This window comes from Dioscorea cayenensis, unplaced genomic scaffold, assembly GCF_009730915.1.
Source record: "Dioscorea cayenensis subsp. rotundata cultivar TDr96_F1 unplaced genomic scaffold, TDr96_F1_v2_PseudoChromosome.rev07_lg8_w22 25.fasta BLBR01001548.1, whole genome shotgun sequence".
Lineage (NCBI taxonomy): Eukaryota > Viridiplantae > Streptophyta > Magnoliopsida > Dioscoreales > Dioscoreaceae > Dioscorea > Dioscorea cayenensis.
In genome coordinates, this window is record NW_024087939.1 from 189452 (window position 1) to 209959 (window position 20508).

At 34.9% G+C, this 20508-nt stretch overlaps 4 protein-coding genes across 7 annotated transcripts; 2 read left to right on the forward strand and 2 right to left on the reverse strand.

Annotated features, from left to right (window-relative positions):
• Positions 1–1266: 1266 nt before the first annotated feature.
• On the reverse strand, positions 1267–3764 carry LOC120256647. Of its 3 annotated transcripts, XM_039264323.1 has the most exons (4): positions 3551–3764; positions 2411–2663; positions 1520–1902; positions 1267–1424 (listed from the first exon to the last, which is right to left on the reverse strand). In XM_039264323.1, the coding sequence occupies exons 1-3, from the start codon at positions 3665–3667 to the stop codon at positions 1562–1564; spliced, it is 711 nt and encodes a 236-aa protein (XP_039120257.1). In that variant the 5' UTR covers positions 3668–3764; the 3' UTR covers positions 1267–1424; positions 1520–1561. The 3 variants fall into 3 exon arrangements, with proteins under 3 accessions (XP_039120257.1, XP_039120256.1, XP_039120258.1); XM_039264322.1 differs by having other exon boundaries at positions 1326–1902; positions 3551–3763; XM_039264324.1 differs by having other exon boundaries at positions 1326–1902; positions 2411–2685; positions 3551–3679.
• A 438-nt stretch (positions 3765–4202) lies between these two features.
• On the forward strand, positions 4203–6257 carry LOC120256649. Its single transcript, XM_039264325.1, has 3 exons — positions 4203–4456; positions 5760–5888; positions 5966–6257. Exons 1-3 carry the CDS (start codon positions 4265–4267, stop codon positions 6050–6052), a joined length of 408 nt encoding a protein of 135 aa, XP_039120259.1. The 5' UTR covers positions 4203–4264; the 3' UTR covers positions 6053–6257.
• Positions 6258–6547: 290 nt separating this feature from the next.
• LOC120256634 lies at positions 6548–7429 on the forward strand. Its single transcript, XM_039264303.1, has one exon. The coding sequence runs from the start codon at positions 6945–6947 to the stop codon at positions 7344–7346; it is 402 nt and encodes a 133-aa protein (XP_039120237.1). The 5' UTR covers positions 6548–6944; the 3' UTR covers positions 7347–7429.
• On the reverse strand, positions 7412–16594 carry LOC120256633 (isoamylase 1, chloroplastic). 2 transcript variants are annotated; one of them, XM_039264300.1, is made up of 18 exons: positions 16095–16594; positions 15204–15386; positions 14923–15015; positions 14116–14268; positions 13567–13658; positions 12792–12945; positions 12604–12711; positions 12274–12359; positions 12112–12183; positions 11909–12035; positions 11562–11648; positions 10094–10186; positions 9347–9505; positions 8983–9066; positions 8139–8219; positions 7972–8054; positions 7781–7898; positions 7412–7699 (listed from the first exon to the last, which is right to left on the reverse strand). In XM_039264300.1, exons 1-18 carry the CDS (start codon positions 16458–16460, stop codon positions 7430–7432), a joined length of 2409 nt encoding a protein of 802 aa, XP_039120234.1. In that variant the 5' UTR covers positions 16461–16594; the 3' UTR covers positions 7412–7429. The 2 variants fall into 2 exon arrangements, with proteins under 2 accessions (XP_039120234.1, XP_039120235.1); XM_039264301.1 differs by having other exon boundaries at positions 12792–12933; positions 16095–16593.
• Positions 16595–20508: the final 3914 nt, after the last annotated feature.

Consider the following 20508-nt stretch of genomic DNA (forward strand, 5'->3'; position numbering starts at 1 on the left):
TTAAATGACCAAATATCCTTCTAATGTATACTATAACTTGAATGTTCTAGAGTAATGAAAAGTTCATCAGAGCTACCAAATCATCAATTCACATGTTGATTTCCTTGTGACATCATCTACAGTTGCAAATTCATCATTGATCTCAAGTCCTTTGCTATTGGGCCCAAGCCCTTCAAAAGATAACACTATAGCATTGGCTAGATGTGAGGAACATTTGATGAGAATAATTTTCACTCAATTATATAGATTTTTATTAACTCACCATAAAAGGAAATGTGAATTATTTTGAATTAAGGAAAAACGCAACAAAAGCACAAAATTAAAGAAATTTAAATTAAGTTTCAATGAAGAGTGAACAAATAAAACAAAAAACCTAATGCTTAGGCGCTACAATAGTAAGAGATACAAACGCCTGGGCGCTACACTCTTAGACGCTATAATAATAAGAGGTGCAAATCAAAAGTATATCACCTAGGTGCTACACTCTTAGGCTCTATAATAGTAAGAGATGCAAACAGAAAGTATAGCGCCTAGGCGCTACCCTCTTTGGCGCTTAGGCACTACCTACACATTCAAGTTATAAAAAAGATGAAGGTTTGAGACAAAAGGAGAAGGAGAATTTCAGAGATTAAAAGGTAGGAAGCAAAGATTCAGTGAAAATTCATTGTCACGATTTAGTTTTTAGTTATTCTTTATTTATTTGATTATGAACATTATTAATATGTCGAGTTTTGCAATCATCATATTCTAAATACTTTTTTCTAGAGCTATGATGTAGCAAGATTATGAAAACCCAGATTTGTCTTTGTTTAATTTAATTGATACTTATTTTAAAGCTATGTTTGATATTTTAATGTATGCTTATTGCTTGTGAAGCTATGTTTGATATTTTAATGTATGCTTATTGCTTGTGATTGCTTGATCAATAATTGCATGATTGGTAATTCAATTTGAAGCCGTGTTAACTTATCTAATGAAATATGCTATTAATCCTTGAGAAAGATTAATAGGTAATTCAAAAAAATATAATGACAAAAACATTTGATTGAACTAAACAACATAGGTGAAATTAATCTAAAAAAACCATAAAATCTCTAAACATTGATTTATCCTCTAATTATTATCTCTCTATCAAGTAGGTTAAAATAATTTTGATAATTAATAAACTCACTTATCACATATACTTGCATTATAAAAATTGCACAACAATGATCAACAGTGATTTCACGATAAAATTTACGGTGTCGCAAATACCTTGATCTCTGATTTCTAACAAACAACAACTCTTAATTTCTTCTTGAAAGGACAAATTTACAGTGACAATCTAAAAAGAAACAATCTCCAAACATCCATCCATTTTCTCTTCCATTGAACCAGTGGCTACTTCATTTACAAAAGGAGTTTCGTATTAGATTCCAAGTTCTCTGCAAGGAATCCACATAAGAATTGAGCATAAGATGACAATGGACAGAGATCCAAAACATGATACAAAAACTAACTTTTTGACTGCCTTTCTCACTTATATTGTATCTTTCACCAGAGAAATCACTTCTGGTCACCATTACCACATGACTGGAGTAGTGGCGGTGGTGGTAGTTGCTGTTGGGATTTCAGGCATCATACAGTGTTGTCGTTGCCATTGTTGGAAAACCCCAGCTCCAGTTCCAGAACTGGATGCTTGCTCACTCTCTTCTTCCAATTCCATTGAGGCACATTCTTCCTCGGCTTCCATTGGCTCAATTGATACACTGCTGCTTGATCCCTCAACTTGAGACCATGAGGTTGCAGTGGCCTGGGTTGGCACCCAAGGTACCATAGCCAAGGCGTCATTAGCAGCCTCTTTGCAATTTATCAATAAGTTGCTCACACTGAGATTAGAATTCTGGCATAAAAATGCTTGATCTGCATTAATAATTCAACAGATAAATTAACGGATGCTAAGGCACAGAATTCAAAATTCAATACATACTGGTGAACTACTTAAGATAAAACTGTTACTAAAATTCACATATCCCACAGCTAAACCAGTAGAATGAAACTTCAACTGCCAATCTTATAAGCTCAGTAATCCACTCCACCATTAGCAAAATATTATTTATCCATATAAAAAAGACACCATATATAAGAATCTAAAACAAAAAAATAAAAAAATTTCCAAGTAGAGACTGCACAACAAGTCATCTGTGCAATCAAATTCTCCTAAAATGATTTCCTTGTTTTCATATCACACCAGATAATGGGGAACATAGGTTATAAAATCAATTCAATGTGGCACAAAATCGTATCAGTTTCTGCAGAAGTTAATGTCTAATCAAAATTTATGAGAACAGAAGTGGTCAGAAAAACACATTGTGTGGATAGATGGCACTTAAAAACTGAAAAGAAAAACAATTGAAATAAAAATACTAACTCTTGAGGCCGGGCAGCATGTCTGAGCTGACTGTAAATGAAGCATTTGAAGAACTTGGAGACAAGTATAATGGAGTATCAATAGGCTTATACAAAACAATAGCCCTCTCTTCGTTCACAGGAATCAGAGGTACATCCTCAACCACAGCATCTACTTCTGGTGCTGCGCTGCCTATTTGCTCACTCAGCAATTGTTGCTGAGATACCAAAGGAACAGCAGGCTCTTCTTGCATAACCGAAGGACGCTCCACATCCTAGCAGATACGGAATGCGGAACTAATAACAGTTAATAACCTCAAGGTCACTGAAAATTCACAGGCACCTTCATAACCAAATAAAAACAGAAGAAGCACTACACCGAATCAACATAAAAGAGACCAAGAAAAATAGGTGATCAGTATGAATCATCAAACAAAGAAAGTTTTATGCTTTTTGATCTTACTAGTATATATGAACCGAATTCATTTCTTATTACACTCTTACTTTACTGTTTAATTCGTATTGCGTTATATTCTTCAGATTCTACTTGAAAATTGAAGGCATGCAGCTTCCAATTTTTCACAGTTGATCATTTTTTTTGGTTCCTTGTTTTTTTCAGCAAAACATTTCTGTGATTTAGGATTTTTACCATCGTTTTGTCAAAGTAAGATTTCCCCAGATGCATACAACAAACAAGTTTAAAAATTGATATGCAGCATTCAAAAAACAAGGTCTTTTACAGCCATCAGAATGCTCCAAGGCGCAAACTAATATCCCTCTCCATTCAGTAAAACTAGAATACCCCCCAAAAACATTATTCAACATTCTAAACCGCAAATAATCATCTCAATATCCACGAGGTTAACATTGTTCAAATCAAACATCAGCATCAAGATCTACTTAAAAATAAGATCAAATTTAACTGTTTACCATTTACAAAAAGCACGCAAGACTCCTATCCACAACAAACACTTCAAAACTCACAAATTCCACAATCACCAAACCAATACTTCACCAAATTAACATTTTTTAACCATTACTCTTTAAATAATTGAACAACCATGAAACAAAGCAACAAATCTTCACAAAAACTTGATAAATCACAAATTACTCCAAATCAGAAAAGAAAAAAACAATAATAATAAAAAGAATAAACTCTTACCAGCCTCCTCATCTTAATCGAAGGAGACAAGAGCGAGAACTCGGAGAAGTCGTCAGAGACGTCGTCCACTTCCTTCCTCTTCAATGTCTTCATCTTCCCCAGCACGTACGAAGCCATCTTCAATCAATCTCAAAACCCTAACTCTTCTCTAATCCACGAGAACTTCGTCTCCCTCCCAATCTCTCTCTAATACTAAAGCGTGTGAGAACTCGAGACTCTTCTCCGATGTTCTCTGGAGTTTCTAGAACAATCCAGAGTTCCCGCACCAATGGTGAGTTAACTTACTATAATACCCCTAACAGTAGCACGTTGTCACAGTGAGAGCATGTCCTTTTTCGATAATTCATATAAAGCACAGGTCACCCCTTCGATTTTGCCTCGAGATCTGTTTAAATGGTGAACTCAAATTACTACACCACCCTTTAACACCCGTACAATGATAGTAAAGACAGTATGTCGTTTATCGTCAATTCATTTATTAGGCTGGATTGCTCCGTCGATTTTGCCTCGAGATCCGTTATTTGTTAACGGGTCGGGCGGGTTCAACTATAAAAGATCCGCTTCGCTTTGCCATGAGCTATCCGTTTTCCGTTAACGGGTCGGGCGGGTTCAACTACGAAAGATCCGCTTCGCTTTGCCATAAGAACCATTGATTCATAGCCTTCGGTTTTAGCGAGAGAGAGAGAGAGAGAGAGAGAGCTTGGAAGGAGAGCAATGGCGGTGTGGGTGGATTCAGGGAAGCTGATGATGAATCTGAGTGGATGGTATCGAAGAACTCTTGCAGCATCGGCGACATCATCATCAGCAGGAGTGGCATGGAAACGGCGATTGGATGTGGCTCCATTGCGCTGCTCGCCATTGGAGCAAGACATTGATATCCAGAGAGATCTACAGAGCCAAGATGAGGTTAGTATGTGAAATTCTATGATGTCAGTAGCATTATCAGCTGATTTATGTTGCTTGATGAGAAGGATTAATGATTTTGATGGGAAATTGATGAGTTTAGAAAGTTCATGGATTTTGGGTTTTGTAGTGATTACCTGAACGCGTTACTTGAATTTATACTCGATTTGCACAATTGTGTGTGATTGTTTTCTTCAACTGTTGCAATTAGTTTAGTTGAGAATTTAGTTGTGGTTGCTCGGAGTTGGATAGGATTCAAGATGTGGTAGCTATTAAACTACATTTAGGGTTTGTTTTTTGGGGAAAAAAAATCTAATTTGCTTGAAGATCTTGATTGAAAAATGGCAAACACTTACCTTTTGCCATCAGAAGAGCTTTCACCATTAAATTTAGAAGCTAAAAGAGTAATATGGTTGCATAAGATCTTGTTTGCCTTTGCTTTTCATGAAAGAGCTTTAAATTAAAGGAATTATTTTAGATAAGACGAGTGTTTGGCAATTTCAAGAAAATAGCTTTTTACCAGAAACTCTTTCGGAAAGCTAATGTTTTAGTAGAGCTTTTCAAATGCAATGCTAAACATGACCTTAACAAAAATGCAGAGGCATTTATTTTGGCATGAGAAATTGAAATCACATCTCTGGGACCTTTGGCAAATATTCGTAGACAGCATTAATTCTACAAACTGTGTTTTTGAGATTATGTTCTCCCTTTGCCATGTGGAATGATTACTAATGTCAGCTTCTCCATTCATTTGCTTAGGTTTTGTCTGTGGAAGCTATAAAATATTTCATGTTTGGAGAAGTTATGGGACATTAACTGTACTAGATGATTTATCAAGCTAATTATTGGATCATTTTGACCGTGCTAATTATAAAAAAGATTTGACATCGGTGATCAATATATTATTCTCAGATAATGCCAAGAGTATGTTTCAGTTTTACCATTATTGTATGTCTGTGTTAGAAGGTAAATATATATTCTTTTACTCGAGTTTCTTTTAACTATATCAGGATTCTTTATTACCGTCTCTTGAAACACTGAATGAAGTGTTAGTTATGTGGAAGCCATACTACTCTTTAGCTCAATGTGATCTATGTTTTATTAACATCCAAGGAAATTACAAAACAATGTCATATTTTGGATAATTGGCAGGAATCTGGCAGCTAATCTATGTGGACACACAGATAGATTGATTTTGCATATACCCATACATCAATAAATGTAGAATGTTCATTTGTTTTTCTGGTTTACGTTAGTAATTCACTGTATGGTGCAAAGTATCTGAAGGAATGTACATTGAATTAAGGATTTGGCGATACTGTGTGAACCGTGTAAGGGCACAGGATGGTTGGTCTGTGACTTATGTAAGGGGCAAAAGACCAATGTGAAGGCCAAGAACAACCGAATTTATCGCCGCTGCCCGACTTGTAAAGCTGTAAGTTATAGAGTGCAGGGTAGTATATGATAAATATTGATGTTATTCCTTATATATGTTGTTTTGATTACTCACAGGTTGGATATATTCTATGTTCAAAGTGTAAAGTCTTCAAATGTGTGACATTCCCAGATTTTGAAGATGGTGATTTGTTAGTCACTTGAATTTTGGCTTTGCTGATGTGCCCTTGTCATAAGAAGAGATTTGTACATTTGTTACTTTCAAGTCGTTCTATACAGAATAGGGCAAGATGACAGCGCCGCACATTGGAGAGGATGAACTAATCTTGCTATATTTTGTTTTTGTATACTAATTTGTGAGAAACTATGATACGTGGCACAGGCAGATTTAATAGGCTTTTCCTGTGAATTTGATAATTTCTAGCATGCAGTCATCTCGCGGTCCAAAAAACGTGGGTCATAGTTATTACAAAATAAGGATTGATTACTGATTTACTGTTCAGTGTTCGGTAGCATGAACAAAAATATATTTTTTAATTATAACAACATTGTTATAAAATTGCCTTATTAATTTTATATTTATATAAAATATATCATGTAAATAATCAAGGCAACTTTTTGGGGGAAAAATAAAATTTCAGTTTACACATATTAAAAAATATATCTAAAAAGATAGTTCTGGATTCTTATTTTTGTATCTCACAATTTTTTTTTTAAAATTACATAATATTAAAAATAATGAAAATGTCTTTCAACTATTTTTTTTTTTGGGTGGAAACAAAACTAACAGTTGCGGTAAGCCGGGGGAGTCTCCATACCAGCGTAGGGATGCAGATGAACACATAAAAACAAGAACAGATCTTCAACAAAATCAGGACCAAAACCCTACCTCAGCAACCTTACCAGTTTCTCACGTTCCGTACCAAAAACCCAATCCCAAGACAAACACACGGCCACTAGGGATACAAGCAAAACAAAACCCTCAAGATAAGACACCCTCACCAATTCCTCCCATTCTAAAACACAGTAAAACCCTGACGAGTGGCAACGAAAAACCCCATCATTCAAAAGAATCAAAACTCTTCCCCCAAATCTAATGGCCTCGTCTCCTCCGACCGAATTAAAGGAAAAACCCAACAGCAACGAGGATAAGAAGAGAAGGAGACCACCAAGCGCCGAGGAGATGCTCGCCCACTACGAAGCACAGGGACTAGATACCAGAGAAGCATCTCTAAAGGCCATCAAAGAACTCCAACTACTCCTCTACCGCTCCGTCTCATCCGCAAGACCTGGAGCTAAGAAAGACGATGACTCGACCCGTAAACTAGACAACGTTTACACTCGCCTGGCAATCCTGGACATGAAACTGGATTCCAAACCCAATTTCCCCCAATCCCTTGCCATTGGTGTCACTGCCCAAGCTATCTTTACAGGACTTTCCACTATTTATAAGGTCGTCAGATCTGCCACTCGTGGTTCACCCCCACCCTCTTCTTAAGACTTATTTTTATTTATTTATCGCTTGTTGGATGATTTTGTTTTTAGCTATTATGAGATGGAACTTTTATTGGTGTTGATTAATTAAAGTAAGGATTCTGGATCTGGACGGAGGATTAGGATAATAGAAGAGTAACTGAGCATGGGGTAGAGGTTGGAGTGGAGAAAACCGGCGTACTGTTTTATGGCTGTGGGTTTGTCTGGAAGATCATCGGAGAGGAAGTCGTATGGTGAGGGCTTGCTTGTGTCCACCAGTGGTTCCCAGATGTAGCCTGGGCGTTCGGGCAGTGACACTGTCACTGGGAGATGGCTTGTGTTGAAGGCAATGTATATCTCTTGCATCACTTTGTCTGTCTGTTCATCGGAAACAAACATTCAAACAGTCATTTCTTTGATTGATCAGTAACATAGTTAGGTTTAAGTAGGAGAATGTACCATAGAGAATGCAACAAAACGACTGGTTTTAGACCAGTCAGGTGCACAATGCCGGTGGCCATGCCATTGTAGACGATCTCCAGTAGGGAAATCATCTAGACCGAGGGATTCGCATTCGCTGCAATTCATAATAGAGACTTGAGTCTATGGAAGGCTGGAAAGGAAGATTATAATCGTAGTTTGGTTTTTACCTGCGGAACTTAGTCATGAGATGGCAAAACCTGTAGAAGTCTGATGAGGAGTCTTCTTTTCTATCCCATCTGAAGTAGTTGAGCTATATTGAAATGGTTATCATGGATTAGAGTTAATGAACATCCTGCAGAAGATTTGTGAAAAAATGATAAATGTGTGACAATACATGGTTGTCATGGCAATATGTGTTGTTGTTCCCTCCTTTGCTGTGGCCATATTCGTCACCCATATAGATCATGGGCACACCCTGGACAGATAACACCGAGTCTCATAAGTCATAAGGTCTGCTTTTAGGAAATTTTACTGAAAATGAACACACTAGATGTAAAGTTAAGCGTGCACTTTCAACACACAATGTAAACCCCTAAGTTAAAGATTAGATGAGGAAATCATCAACTGAAGACAGAACCACTAGATACAATGTATGAGAGCAAACTTACCATCCACAAACATAAAACCCAAATTTAAAGATTTGGTATTGGTTTTACCTTGTTGACTATGTAACATGACGCATGGTAGTAGTTCTGTTCAATATAATTAAAGAACATACTCCAACTTCCACATTCACCTACCTATGCATTTCTTCTTTGAGAAAGAGGAACTGTATAAAGGTTGCCTAACTTTATGCTGGTTTCAACTTCAAAGACAGATTGGAATAAGGTGAATTGGCCATAACTTCAAAAACTATCGTATAGAATAAATCTATCCTTGTTTACACTGTTTGTAATATAAAAGCAAGAGATTGCGTAATGTTGTTTCCCTTGGCTCATGTAAATTCATAAGTAACATATGGAATGATTGATTCGTATAAGACAGCCCACCCTATAGTTTAGAAAATTGGCATGCTGGTGATGACCGTTGACACACTAAGACTGGGAACTGGGACCGAGAATAGAATTTTTTTGAAATCAGGTTTGAACAGTTTGAAAAAAGAAAAACAATCCATTCATTCTAAAAGTAACAGTTAAACTAGTGGTTGGAAGGAATGAGCCATAGCAATATTTGCTTACTTGTGAAACCATTAGGCATAGGAAGAAGTTCCTCATCTGCCGTTTCCTCAATCGTCTAACTGTTATGCTTGCACATTCTCCTTCCTTGAGTTTCCTCATAAATAAGCATAGGATTTTATTATTAGTAAAATAATAGCAGAGCGGATGCAATTGAAAGGTAAGATACAGTAATGCTGTGTTGCATCAATGACTTGATGACATCAGAAAACTTCTTTTTCTTTTATGTGAGCAGAAAAAATCAAGTTATATTAATCTGAAATAGAACAAGATTTTAAAGAGAATCAACTGATGGTGAACGAGGTAGGGCAAGGTATAAAAGACATTTGGCATTGATAACCGTTTTGTGATAATAATCTATATTTACCTCTCCGCAGTTCCAGCTAAGATTATGATTCTCTCCGTCTCGATTGTCTTCACCATTTGCCAAGTTACACTTATTGTTGTATGTCACCAGATCAGCCAAAGTAAATCCATCATGTGCACAAACAAAGTTGATACTATTCCATGGTTTCCTTCCTCCTGCCTGAAAGAAGCTACCAATTATTAGAATAGCTGCTAGTCTCTTGTCGGTTTATTTGAAAAATATTTAAATTCACCTTAAGCTTTTCAATTAAATCTAACCTAAATAATATGTATGGTTTGCATCAAATAAGAAATCAAAGTTTGATTTGTTTGATTTACTTGTGATGTGATTAGTTAAACTAGACTAGCACATATCGAGAGGGCGCAAGTAACTAATAATCCTACATCAATTAATTTGAAAAATATAAATTTAAATAAATAAACCCGGGTCTCTCATTTTATCAACTTGATCTTTTGGATTAAATTAAGCCAGATAATATTTTTGGATATGTTAGCCGCAATTAAGATAAAAAATGCTTACTTGATCATTATTGTACTGTGGGAAATATATGGCACTTGAACATTTTTGAAAGTGAGAAGCCATCAAGTTATTGAGTAAATTATATAAAGAAAGTACACTATTTAGTTTAAGATGAACTAGACATTAGCGTGTCCAACAATCTGCAACCACAAATTTGTGTAGACACTGAACCAAACAAACAAAAATAAGTTTAAGTGAACGCACACAATGAACAGATACTGTACTGACCTGGTATAAATTAGGACTTCCACAAAGGCATTGAGCAAAAGCTCCAGAAAATCCATTTGTACCTTTAATGAACTGCCGCACTATATCACGATACTGGGTATATTGACAAGGAAAAGACATGCATAAGCAAATGAGAACTGAGAACTGAGAACAAAAATATAGAATCACCCAGTGTTTCTGCATACAGGCAAGCATAACTTATAAAATGCTGAAAGTGATTAAAATATGACAAATAGCAATAGATAAGGAACAAAAGCTTTAACTGAAAAGGCAAGATGATGGTTTTTGAGAAGAACATAGCTATGCTCTTGTAGGCAGAGGCCAAGATTTTATCATTTTCATTTAATAACTATAGAAACCACGCTTCCACTTGCAGCCTATCTTATCTATTACTAATTTCAGATGAAGTAAATAGGATCGTTGGTGCCTAAGCTTCTCAGTCATCCATTATGCTTTAGACAAAAAACTTTTTCCTTAGACCATCAAATCTCCACGATCATTTTGATTAAATAAATAAAAAAGAAAACACAAAATTTATGAACCTGAGCATGGAATCTTAAGACCATGAAGCACAAAAATCCTTGCCTATAGCCAGCATTCTAACTTCTAAGCAAGCTCCAACAAGCACTAGAACCCTCTGCTCCCTTTTAAACCCATTACAACAATGTTTGCAGTGCTCTTTACTTCAAGCCATCAAGCAGAGATATGGGCAAGTAATTAGAACCACTCAAACATTAACACAAGCACCAGTTTTCTTCACAGTTGAAGTTCATCAACTGCAGAAACTATGATGAAGTAAGCCAGAACTCCAGTATCTATATTATAATCTATATTAGCCACTCAAAAATTAGGTCCTGGATTTATATTGATCAGGAACATGGCTATTATACTCTACTTTATCAGTTTGGCTTGTCAGGATACAGAGAAATTAGAATTCTACGCATTTTTCATTCGTCCTTTTCAGTTCAGCATGCGTTTACAATATGAACCTATTGTAGAAAGTTTACGACACCAACCATATTCACTTGCATTACAAAATTGGAAGTTTTGATTCAATCTATTTCATGAGGGCCAATTTGTTTCTCCTGTTGATATATATGAAAGGTTACAGAACAGGACACTAAATTCTTGGAGAATTTTCTATGCACCAAGAAGACAGGATGATGCAATTTTAGCCGTTAAGTTCTTAGGCTATGCTATGGAGCACACATTTCTCATTGTTGGACACATGTATACCAAATTTAAAGGAAAGATGGAGGCCTCAAATATTTATCATCCTTTAAAAGAAAAAATCAAAATCTATCAGAAGATTTGAATGCTCTCGACCTAAATAAATGCCACAAAGAGACTTGATTTCCAATGCTACGGCAATCTTTGCATTATCACACAGGAATATAGGGCAGTTAACACAAAGGCCAGATGGTATGATGGTTCAGTTCCATCACCAATAAAGTCCAGATATACAAACCTGCCCATTCCACTCTGACCACACGGTCCAATGAGGAAACTGTCCAACTTGGTAAAGTCCTCCAGAATCCCATGCTTCAGCAATGAGCTGTTTAAGGGAAATAAAAAATATTAACAAAGAAAGAAAGATAGGTATATCACTTGAGGGCATTTTTATTAAGTTTTTTCCTAAAACATTAGCCAAAGCATCCTTGATAACAAAAAAACATAACAAGAATCTCCAGAAATGACACTTGTTGAAACTAAAAGCTGTCATGTGTTCCTCGTTAAAAAATAGAGACCAGTCAATCTGGACAGTCACAAAATCTTTTTAATTTCCCCCAAAAGAAATTCAGACATCATAATTACCTTAACACCCCGGAGAATTGGATCATTGCTAATCATGTCAATGAGCGGTGGGGTACCAAGCGGGCTTCCGGTGGTCAGCATGTCCCCGTCTTTTGGATTCCCGTACACATTAATTGAATCCCATAATCTTAAAGGAAAAAATTGAGAAAATAAGATTGTAGCACAAACATATAGGAAATTATGCAGAACCCATGCAAGGGAACCTGGAACTCCTAGTCAAAATTGAAGCAAGATCAAAGCGGAAACCATCCACATGCATTTCTACTACCCAATATCTGTGATGCAGAAAAAAGCAAACCTTGTATTAATTGAATGAAACCTCGTATGTTGAATCACAACTTTCAAGTTGAATCTTAAAGGATTACCTTAAACAGTCCACTATAAATTGTCGGACCACAGGATGATTACAATTAAAAGTGTTCCCACATCCTGAATAATTGTAGAACTCACCCTGCAAAATTATTAAAAAGCCTGCATTATTAAGATATTTCCAAAAACAACATTCAACCGAGACTAAAATATCAAATAAACTACTATGAAAACTGACAAGGTGAAAAAAAAGGGTGCAAATGAATTAATAAAAATCAAATCAGGGGAAGGCATTAAGTACCATGCTGTTGAGGTTGTTTGAGATTCATGGTTTATTCCTTCAAAATGCAATGAGAGAACCACGCTATTGATATAAAAGCTAATACCTTCGGTGCAAGCATATAATAAGTGCTGTTGTCAGCACCCCTAAATGACAGTATAGGGCCATTTTCGTTTCCTTCAGCTGTATGATTAAAAACAACATCCAAGAGCACCTGACATTGAAATACTGGATGAAACATCACTTGACACTACACTTTCAGTTTGCTTTGATGCTAAACGAATTATTCTGTACCTCAATGCCTCGTTTATGAGCTTCCCTAACAAAGGTCTTGAATTCATTTATTGCATCATGGCCACAATTACTCATGCCAGCAGATGAGTATCTTATCATTGGAGAAAAGTAGTTGATAGTTGAGTATCCCCAAAAATTTACCCTGGCAAGGAAGCTATATAACCTCAGGAAAAGGAATAGGCACTTTAAAGGGTCTCCCTTCAACCCCAAAAGAAGAAAAAGATGATAAAAGGATATAAGACGTAATAGTGTGATATAACAGGAAAGCCTGAAAACATGAGCACAATTATATCAACTCTAACTAACTTGTAAATCAATAACATGTATACGGTGGTAGATATACTCAACTAAGTTTGGCCGGAGAAGTTCATATGAGCTACAGAAAATCAACTACAGAAAATCACTGGTAAGAAGGAGACTTTTAACTTATGTAGAGGACACAAAAGAGAGAACCTTGAGATTTCCTCAACAAAAGTTAGGGGGGAATGTGAAGGATTGCTTCAATGAGGGAATTAGTGCCAAAACACAATCAACATTTCAAAGCAAACCAGGAAAAATAGAATACGATTTGCTTTTGACTTGCTACTTCATAAATTAATGCATAAGTTAGACAAAATATAAAATCAATGTAGATATGTTCGCAAATACATTTCAACAAATGCAATTCTCGCTCCAAAAAGGGCAGAGCGTATTCATGCATTTGGGTTGCATAAGCCTTTATTGCATTTTCTGTAGAAAGTAAGATAGTTCAAAATTGCTGCAGAGGGATACTCACTTTTTCCCCTTCATTGCAGTGCTGTGTCCAAAGTATTCCATCTCGTTGAATTCTTGACAGGGCATTAACTCAACACAATTGATGCCAAGCTCCTGTAAATTTTCACCATACTCCAAAATCAACCATTAATAAAAAAGATATGTCAAATATGGTGCCATTAATCAGAAATAAAAGGTTGTTCCCTGGTCAAATTAACATCAATTGAACACTGACAATACCATATTATTTATGGAATAATTGGGCATCAAAGATAGAGAAGTGGAGATAAATAACAAAAAAATAATAATCATATAAAGACATTGAAATGTTATGGATGATAAAAATGGAATAGAGAATGAATAATGGTAAGTTTCAGTCCATGTGAAACAATTCCATCATGGCTTGCATGAATTTAAGAATTATAGTAATAGATCCTTAAACCTCTCCTCTTTTAATTAAGATCTGTGTAGTGCCAAATAATTGCTTGGGAGCAGCAGAAATATTTTTCATAAGATGGCTTATGGATGTTATTGATGGCTATTGCCTGATGCTACTTTAAGAAATGCTTACCTTTAAGTAGTCAAGTTTTTCTGTTGCACCAATGTAAGTTCCTGGAAAATCTACCTTGCTTGAATCATGTTTTGTAAAACCACGGACATGCATTTCATAGATTACAAGGTCTTTCTGAGGTAGGCGTAGAGGAAGATCTCCTCCCCAGTCAAACTGGTATCATACAATCAAACAATTAAGTTTTAGATCGTGATCACATTTATTAAGAGAGATTAAAAAAAAAAAAAAAAAAAAACTAAGTTTGAAATTTCAAGCATCATACTAGGTAAATGGTAACATAACTGTTATGAAGTTATTGATAAGCACCAAAGGCATTGTTGACCAAGCATAACCACACAGTTTAAAGTTAATAATATGGTGCCTTGATATATTGAGATATTCAAGTGAGAGTATCGAAAAAAACTTGTTATAGAGACAAAAGCAATTATTGCTGAGTTTAACAAACAGATGAAAATGCCATAACCTTCATTTCCAAAATTGCAGGATAGAGAACCTCTAACAAGTTGAGGGAGGGACATATGCTTCCACTAAAGAATATTGTTTATCATGAACTGTTTTAGCTTCAGCTTGTAACAGTAAATTATACACATGATAGTGTTCTATATGTAGATGCTTGGTTTCATTTTCTTTGATCTATATCCACACTATTTGTCACTTCATGTGCATGCATTTATTCTCTATTTCTGTGATCCATTCATGACATTGCCATTTTACCAAAGAAGATGATAGATAGGTGCTACATAAGTGAAGCAGAAGACAAAATGTTAATGGAATTCTAATAATCTTATGTTTAAAGAACAATAATACCTCAACATCAGACACAGGTATCATGCCAGCCATTTGAGGCCAATTACCACCATCAAGTCCTAAGACACCATATTCCTCTCTGCTTGTCACCGCCTAGAGACATTCAAAAAGAATTAATCATAATAGAAGTTCTGATGTGGCCTGTGATGTCCAAAAGCATTTTTCCTACGAAGGTAAGGCTACAAAATACAAATATGGCAACACAAATAAAGAATGTAATAGAAATGCCCAACTCGTCATATCGGCATAATACTCAGGACAGAAAAGAGGAGAATATCAACCTTAGCATACGGATCCAGTATGACCCTAGAATAATCATAGTAATGCCCCTCTTCAGGTTGGAATTTCCCATCAATCTTGTAGCCATACAACAAGTTCTTTAAATCCCCTTGAAGAAAAACATGCCAAACATTGCCAGTTCTATTAACTACTGGATCAAGGGAAATTTGCTCTGAAACTTTGTTCTGCATAAAAAAAGAAGGGAGAGAAGCTTACAGAAATCTCAACCAGAAAAAGAATCAGAGAACAGTGTGACACAATTACAACCACCAGGCCCTCATTCATCCAACAAAAAAATGTCGCGTGCAACAGATGTCAAGCTTATTAATTCCTACTTGAGATTTTAGATCAGATAGAAACTAATCATGCAAACGAAACACATTTCTATGCTATCAAAATTACAAAATAGACAATGTTGGTACAATGTAGTGATGCACAAACGCAACCATAGTTCTACAAACCATTGATGTCTCAACAAAGTTCTATCCCTGTTGCCACTAGCTCTAAACTGGATACATCTAAAATATTTGTCACTAAGCTTCAACAGTTAAGCTCATTATGTTATTCAAGATGATTGGAAACTATCAATAAGCATACTTTCTATATTTGATGCAAATGGCACTGCTTCTACATGCTATAAATCTTAACTACTACTTGATGAGCTCAAACAATTAAACCCATTGTTACTGTACCATTCGTTACTGACCGCCAAATGTCAGTTGACTGCCATTATTTCCAAAAAATTGAACTACATTCTCAACTATAAGCAAACAGCAACACAACTAACCACTGGCAGCAGAGCATAAAAACCAACCATGAAAAACTATCTGTAAGTTTAACTTATTTAAATCAATAAAAACAAAGAAAAGAGAAAGAACACAAATCAAACTCACCTCCTTCAAATCAGAGAGGGTAAACAAGCAAAGAGTTGCAGCCTCAGCACTTCCAGAATAAACAGCGAAATTAACCCCATCCTCACAAGCCGTGGCACCAAACGGCAGCGGCCTCCCAGCAAGAACCTTGAAATCCCTCAACCCCGTCTTCTTAACAACCAGAGTCTCCATCTCAGCTCCTCCAGAACTCGCATTCACCACGAAACTCGCAATCCTCCTCGCATCTCTCATCTCCTTCACTGATCTCCCCACCCCGACACTCACCCTATTCGATCTTGAATCCAAGAGCGGAATGCGACATTTGCTCCACAAGAGACCTGGATCAGGAGCTCGGATCAAACCGGAGACAGCGCTGGCGAGCTCCATCTGCCGATCCGGAGAATTTGGCGAAGAATTTGAGGGTTATACCTCAATCTCAAGATCTTCAACGAGGGTTTGAAGCCATCGGGGTTTTGGATGAAGAAGACGAGCAAAGGAACGGTTGGGGGGAGAGTGAGAGGGTTTGGAGGTATTTATAGGGAAGCGTTCCAGCTAACAGTTTTACGCCACGTGGACTTTGAGAACCAAAGACGCAGCTTTCGCGCTTTCGATCATCAATGGCGGCAAGTTCCGGAAAGATCTAACGGATCTGTTTGTCTTGGGATCGGGAATCATGTCCCTTGTTCTGCTGATCTCGAGGCTTGTTTTGTGGTGGGATGTTGATAAGCTTGATGAATAGAGTTTGGGTTGGAAATCATCATTTTGATTAAGAAAATATATTTGCGTAATTAAATGAAATATATATTTATCAAGAAAAAGGTTTTTTTCCTCTTGTACTCATTTGATATATATATTTTTTTATAATCCATGTAGTGACATAACTCCAATTATTGTTTTAAGAACAAAAAAGGACTTACAACTGGTTCTCCACTTTCAACGTACCCAAAATTCCTAATATTTCAATTTTTTTAATTTATTAATTTTAATTTAATTCATTCTTTTTTCCAATCATCATCATATTATTCTTTTCATTAAACTAATGACCAACACTCAAATCAAGATCTTGGAAACTTTCTTCACCTACTTTTTTTTTTTTCTTTTTTAATAAATAGCTAACATGGCTTTTTGTTTAAATAAAGCTACAATCTACTTGGATTTAGAATGTAATTGCAAATTTAAATATTCAACAAATATTTATATCGTTATTTTATATGAGTTTTAAATTTTAATTTCGTGTTTTTTCTGAAAAAAAGACCTAATATCAACCGATCAAGATATTGATGGTATTTTGATCACCACTCTTGTTTATTTAGTTTTTTATTTATTTTGTGAATTTAAGGTATTATTTTTTATTATAAAATCAATAATACTTTTATATTAAAATTTATATAGATTAATGAGAAACTCATGCAATTTTAATATTATGAATTATTTAAAAATATGTGAAACTGGTGTGCTTGTTATAATTCATCAATTTCAAGATTTTGACTTCTTAAGTTTTATTTTAGAATCGCATGAATAGACCTAATGTAAATTAAATTAAATACCTAATTGAGGAAAAATGTATAAGGGACAAAGACTCAAAATTTTGTTTCCATAGTAATGTTCATGTTTGTTAATTCATTGTAGCAAGTAATATAGAGTACTATGTATTTATTATTTACCCCAGTGCATGTCCCCGTGAGATAAGTCATATTTTTCACTTTTTAAAATTGTATTGAAGAGAAAGTCTATCATTATAAAAGTTATAGTCCCTGACATGTCATCGTAGGCGCATGTAGCAGATTTTTATTTTCTCATGTGTTAGTTTTTCACAAGGTAAATTTTTTAGAGAGTTATTAAGACACCATAATCCTTCTGACAACTTTTGTCACAAAATAAATAAATAAAAAAAAAACAAAAAACAAAAGTGCATATAAAATAAACTTAAATCATTATAAAAAAAAACATCTAAACTGAAATTAAAGAAAGAAGCATTATTGCATTACAATCTTCAACGTATCTGTTATTCTCCTAACTCCTAAGAATAATATAAATAATTCATAGTCTACAATGTTTAAAATAAAAAAAAATGATTCCAAAGTAGAGGAGTACATGAAGTGTACCTCCACACATTTGTCCTCAAACGTTGTAATTAAATTTCAATCACATGACCCAACTGGCACTAGTACCAAACACAAAACATAATATATATATATATATGATCAAACAATCACAATTGAGAATCAAGCTGGACTTGGAATAAGCCTCATTTGTCCTTCCATTATATACCACTCTCAAAACACAAGCAAGATCATCATCATCATCATCATCTTTTTTTTTTTAAATGTTTTTTTTTTAATTTTGGATCAAGTTAAACTATGAGAGGAGTAAAATTAGGATCTAAGTTTGTGATGATGAAGATGAAAGACAAAGGAGATGGACATGCAACATTGCAAGAGGAAAAATTACTAAGTAGAGAAGGAGAAAATGAGCAAGTGCCAAAAGGATGCTTAGCTGTTTATGTAGGAGAAAATTTGCAAAGATTTGTTATTCCGGCAAGTTATCTTTGTCAACCGGTTTTCCAAACATTAATGGAGAAGGTTGCTGAAGAGTTTGGGTTTCAACAAAGTGGTGGCTTGTGTATACCTTGTGATGTTGATTCTTTTGAAGAGATTCTTGCTGTTTTAAAAGAGACGTCACGGAAAAGAAGGAGAAAGATGATCAAGAATTTAAGTTTTTGGAAATATGTTTTGATATAATGAGAGTTTAATTAATATGTGTTTATGCAATTATGCTTATGCTAACAAAACACATTTATTTGTTATTGATCATTAATTTCCTTCTTTCAGGCTGTTTTTAGGTGTCACATAGCCTTGAAATTTTTTGTTCTGAAATATTATGTATCTTTTTATTTTGCTGCTTTTAAATAATTAATGTAATCCTCGGTTTTTTTTCTTCATCATTTATATTTTTCGAAACACGACAGGCGCCGCTCCATATGTATTTGCACAGTTATGTACAATACTACAGTATAAGGAGATTTGACCCTGCACCATTTACCCATCACTTACGGTGACTTCCACTAGGCTATCTAGGATTCTTAATTTTATTTTTTAAAATAAAAAAAATATTTTTTTGTAATCACTGCGAAGAAATATAAATATGATATTGAGAAAAGTCTTTAAAAAAACCACGTGTAGTTAGTGGTAACTCACCATAAAATGTCCAAAAGAATAAAGGTTCGAAACTTTACATTCCCAATATTGTTCATCAGTACTATTCATGCATTATTCATTGTGGGGCCAGTATGATAGATCATACAGTACTATTTATTCATTGTATATTATGTCTCAATGTGAGTCCACATATTCTTCGCCGCTTTAAAGATTGCATGGTAGAGGGATGTGGGGTTATCAGTTATGACATATGAAATATCATGTTCAGCGCATGTGATAGTCTTCATTGCCCCGCGTGTTAGTTATCTTCCCACATATGGGAAGTCGCTAGAAGTCATTAAGCCACCATAATCGACGCACTTCCATACTTGTTGTCTTTTTTATGATGCTTGTTGCTTTCATTAAAAAAAAACATAAAAACATCATATATATATATATATATAGGGTAAACATCATCTGGGACGTTTGTAGAACGTCCGCAGGTGAGCACAGTAACTTTAATTGCGCTACAGTGAGACGAAATTTTGGTTTAGGGATGAGTTGATTAGTTTAATTTAAGTTTAGTTTTGGTTTAGATTAAAATACTGTGCATCTCACTTTTTACTGTGCTTATAAATAGTGCACATAAAATAGTTGAGATTGTTTCATTTGCTGTATTGAGATTGATTATGGGGTTTAGATTAAAATACTGTGCATCCCACTTTTTACTGTGCTTATAAATAGTACACAAAAATACTGTTAATTTAATAGTGCTGAACCGTTCAATTAAAATCCAACTGTTGATACGAACGTTCGTAGATTTCAAATTTACGAATGTTCGCAGATAATGCAACCCCATATATATAAGGTAAACTTGAATTGAATTTTTTTTTTTTAATCATTTCGAATTCAAATCATATAAACTACCCATGAACTAATTAAATTTTATAAATTTCAAATAAAAACAAAATATATCGGCATCCATCAACGATGAATTAAAACGATTTTTTAAAAAAAATATTTTAACCTTTTAAATCAAGTTAATTTAAATCTTTCCTCAAAATTTCCAAAAATAAATAAATAAATAAAATCAATTTACGTGCACTTTAAACATAAACTGAAATTTACGAATTCCAAAATGAATAAAAAAATAAATTTGAGTTTAATTAATTTGTTTAGTTTATTGATTATATTTGGAAGGTGAAACCTTTCCCGGGAAGTTGCTGGTTTTAAGGATTATAATTTATGAAAGCCACTAAACTCATTAATTAACATTACTTTGTTTTTGTCTCTAAGAT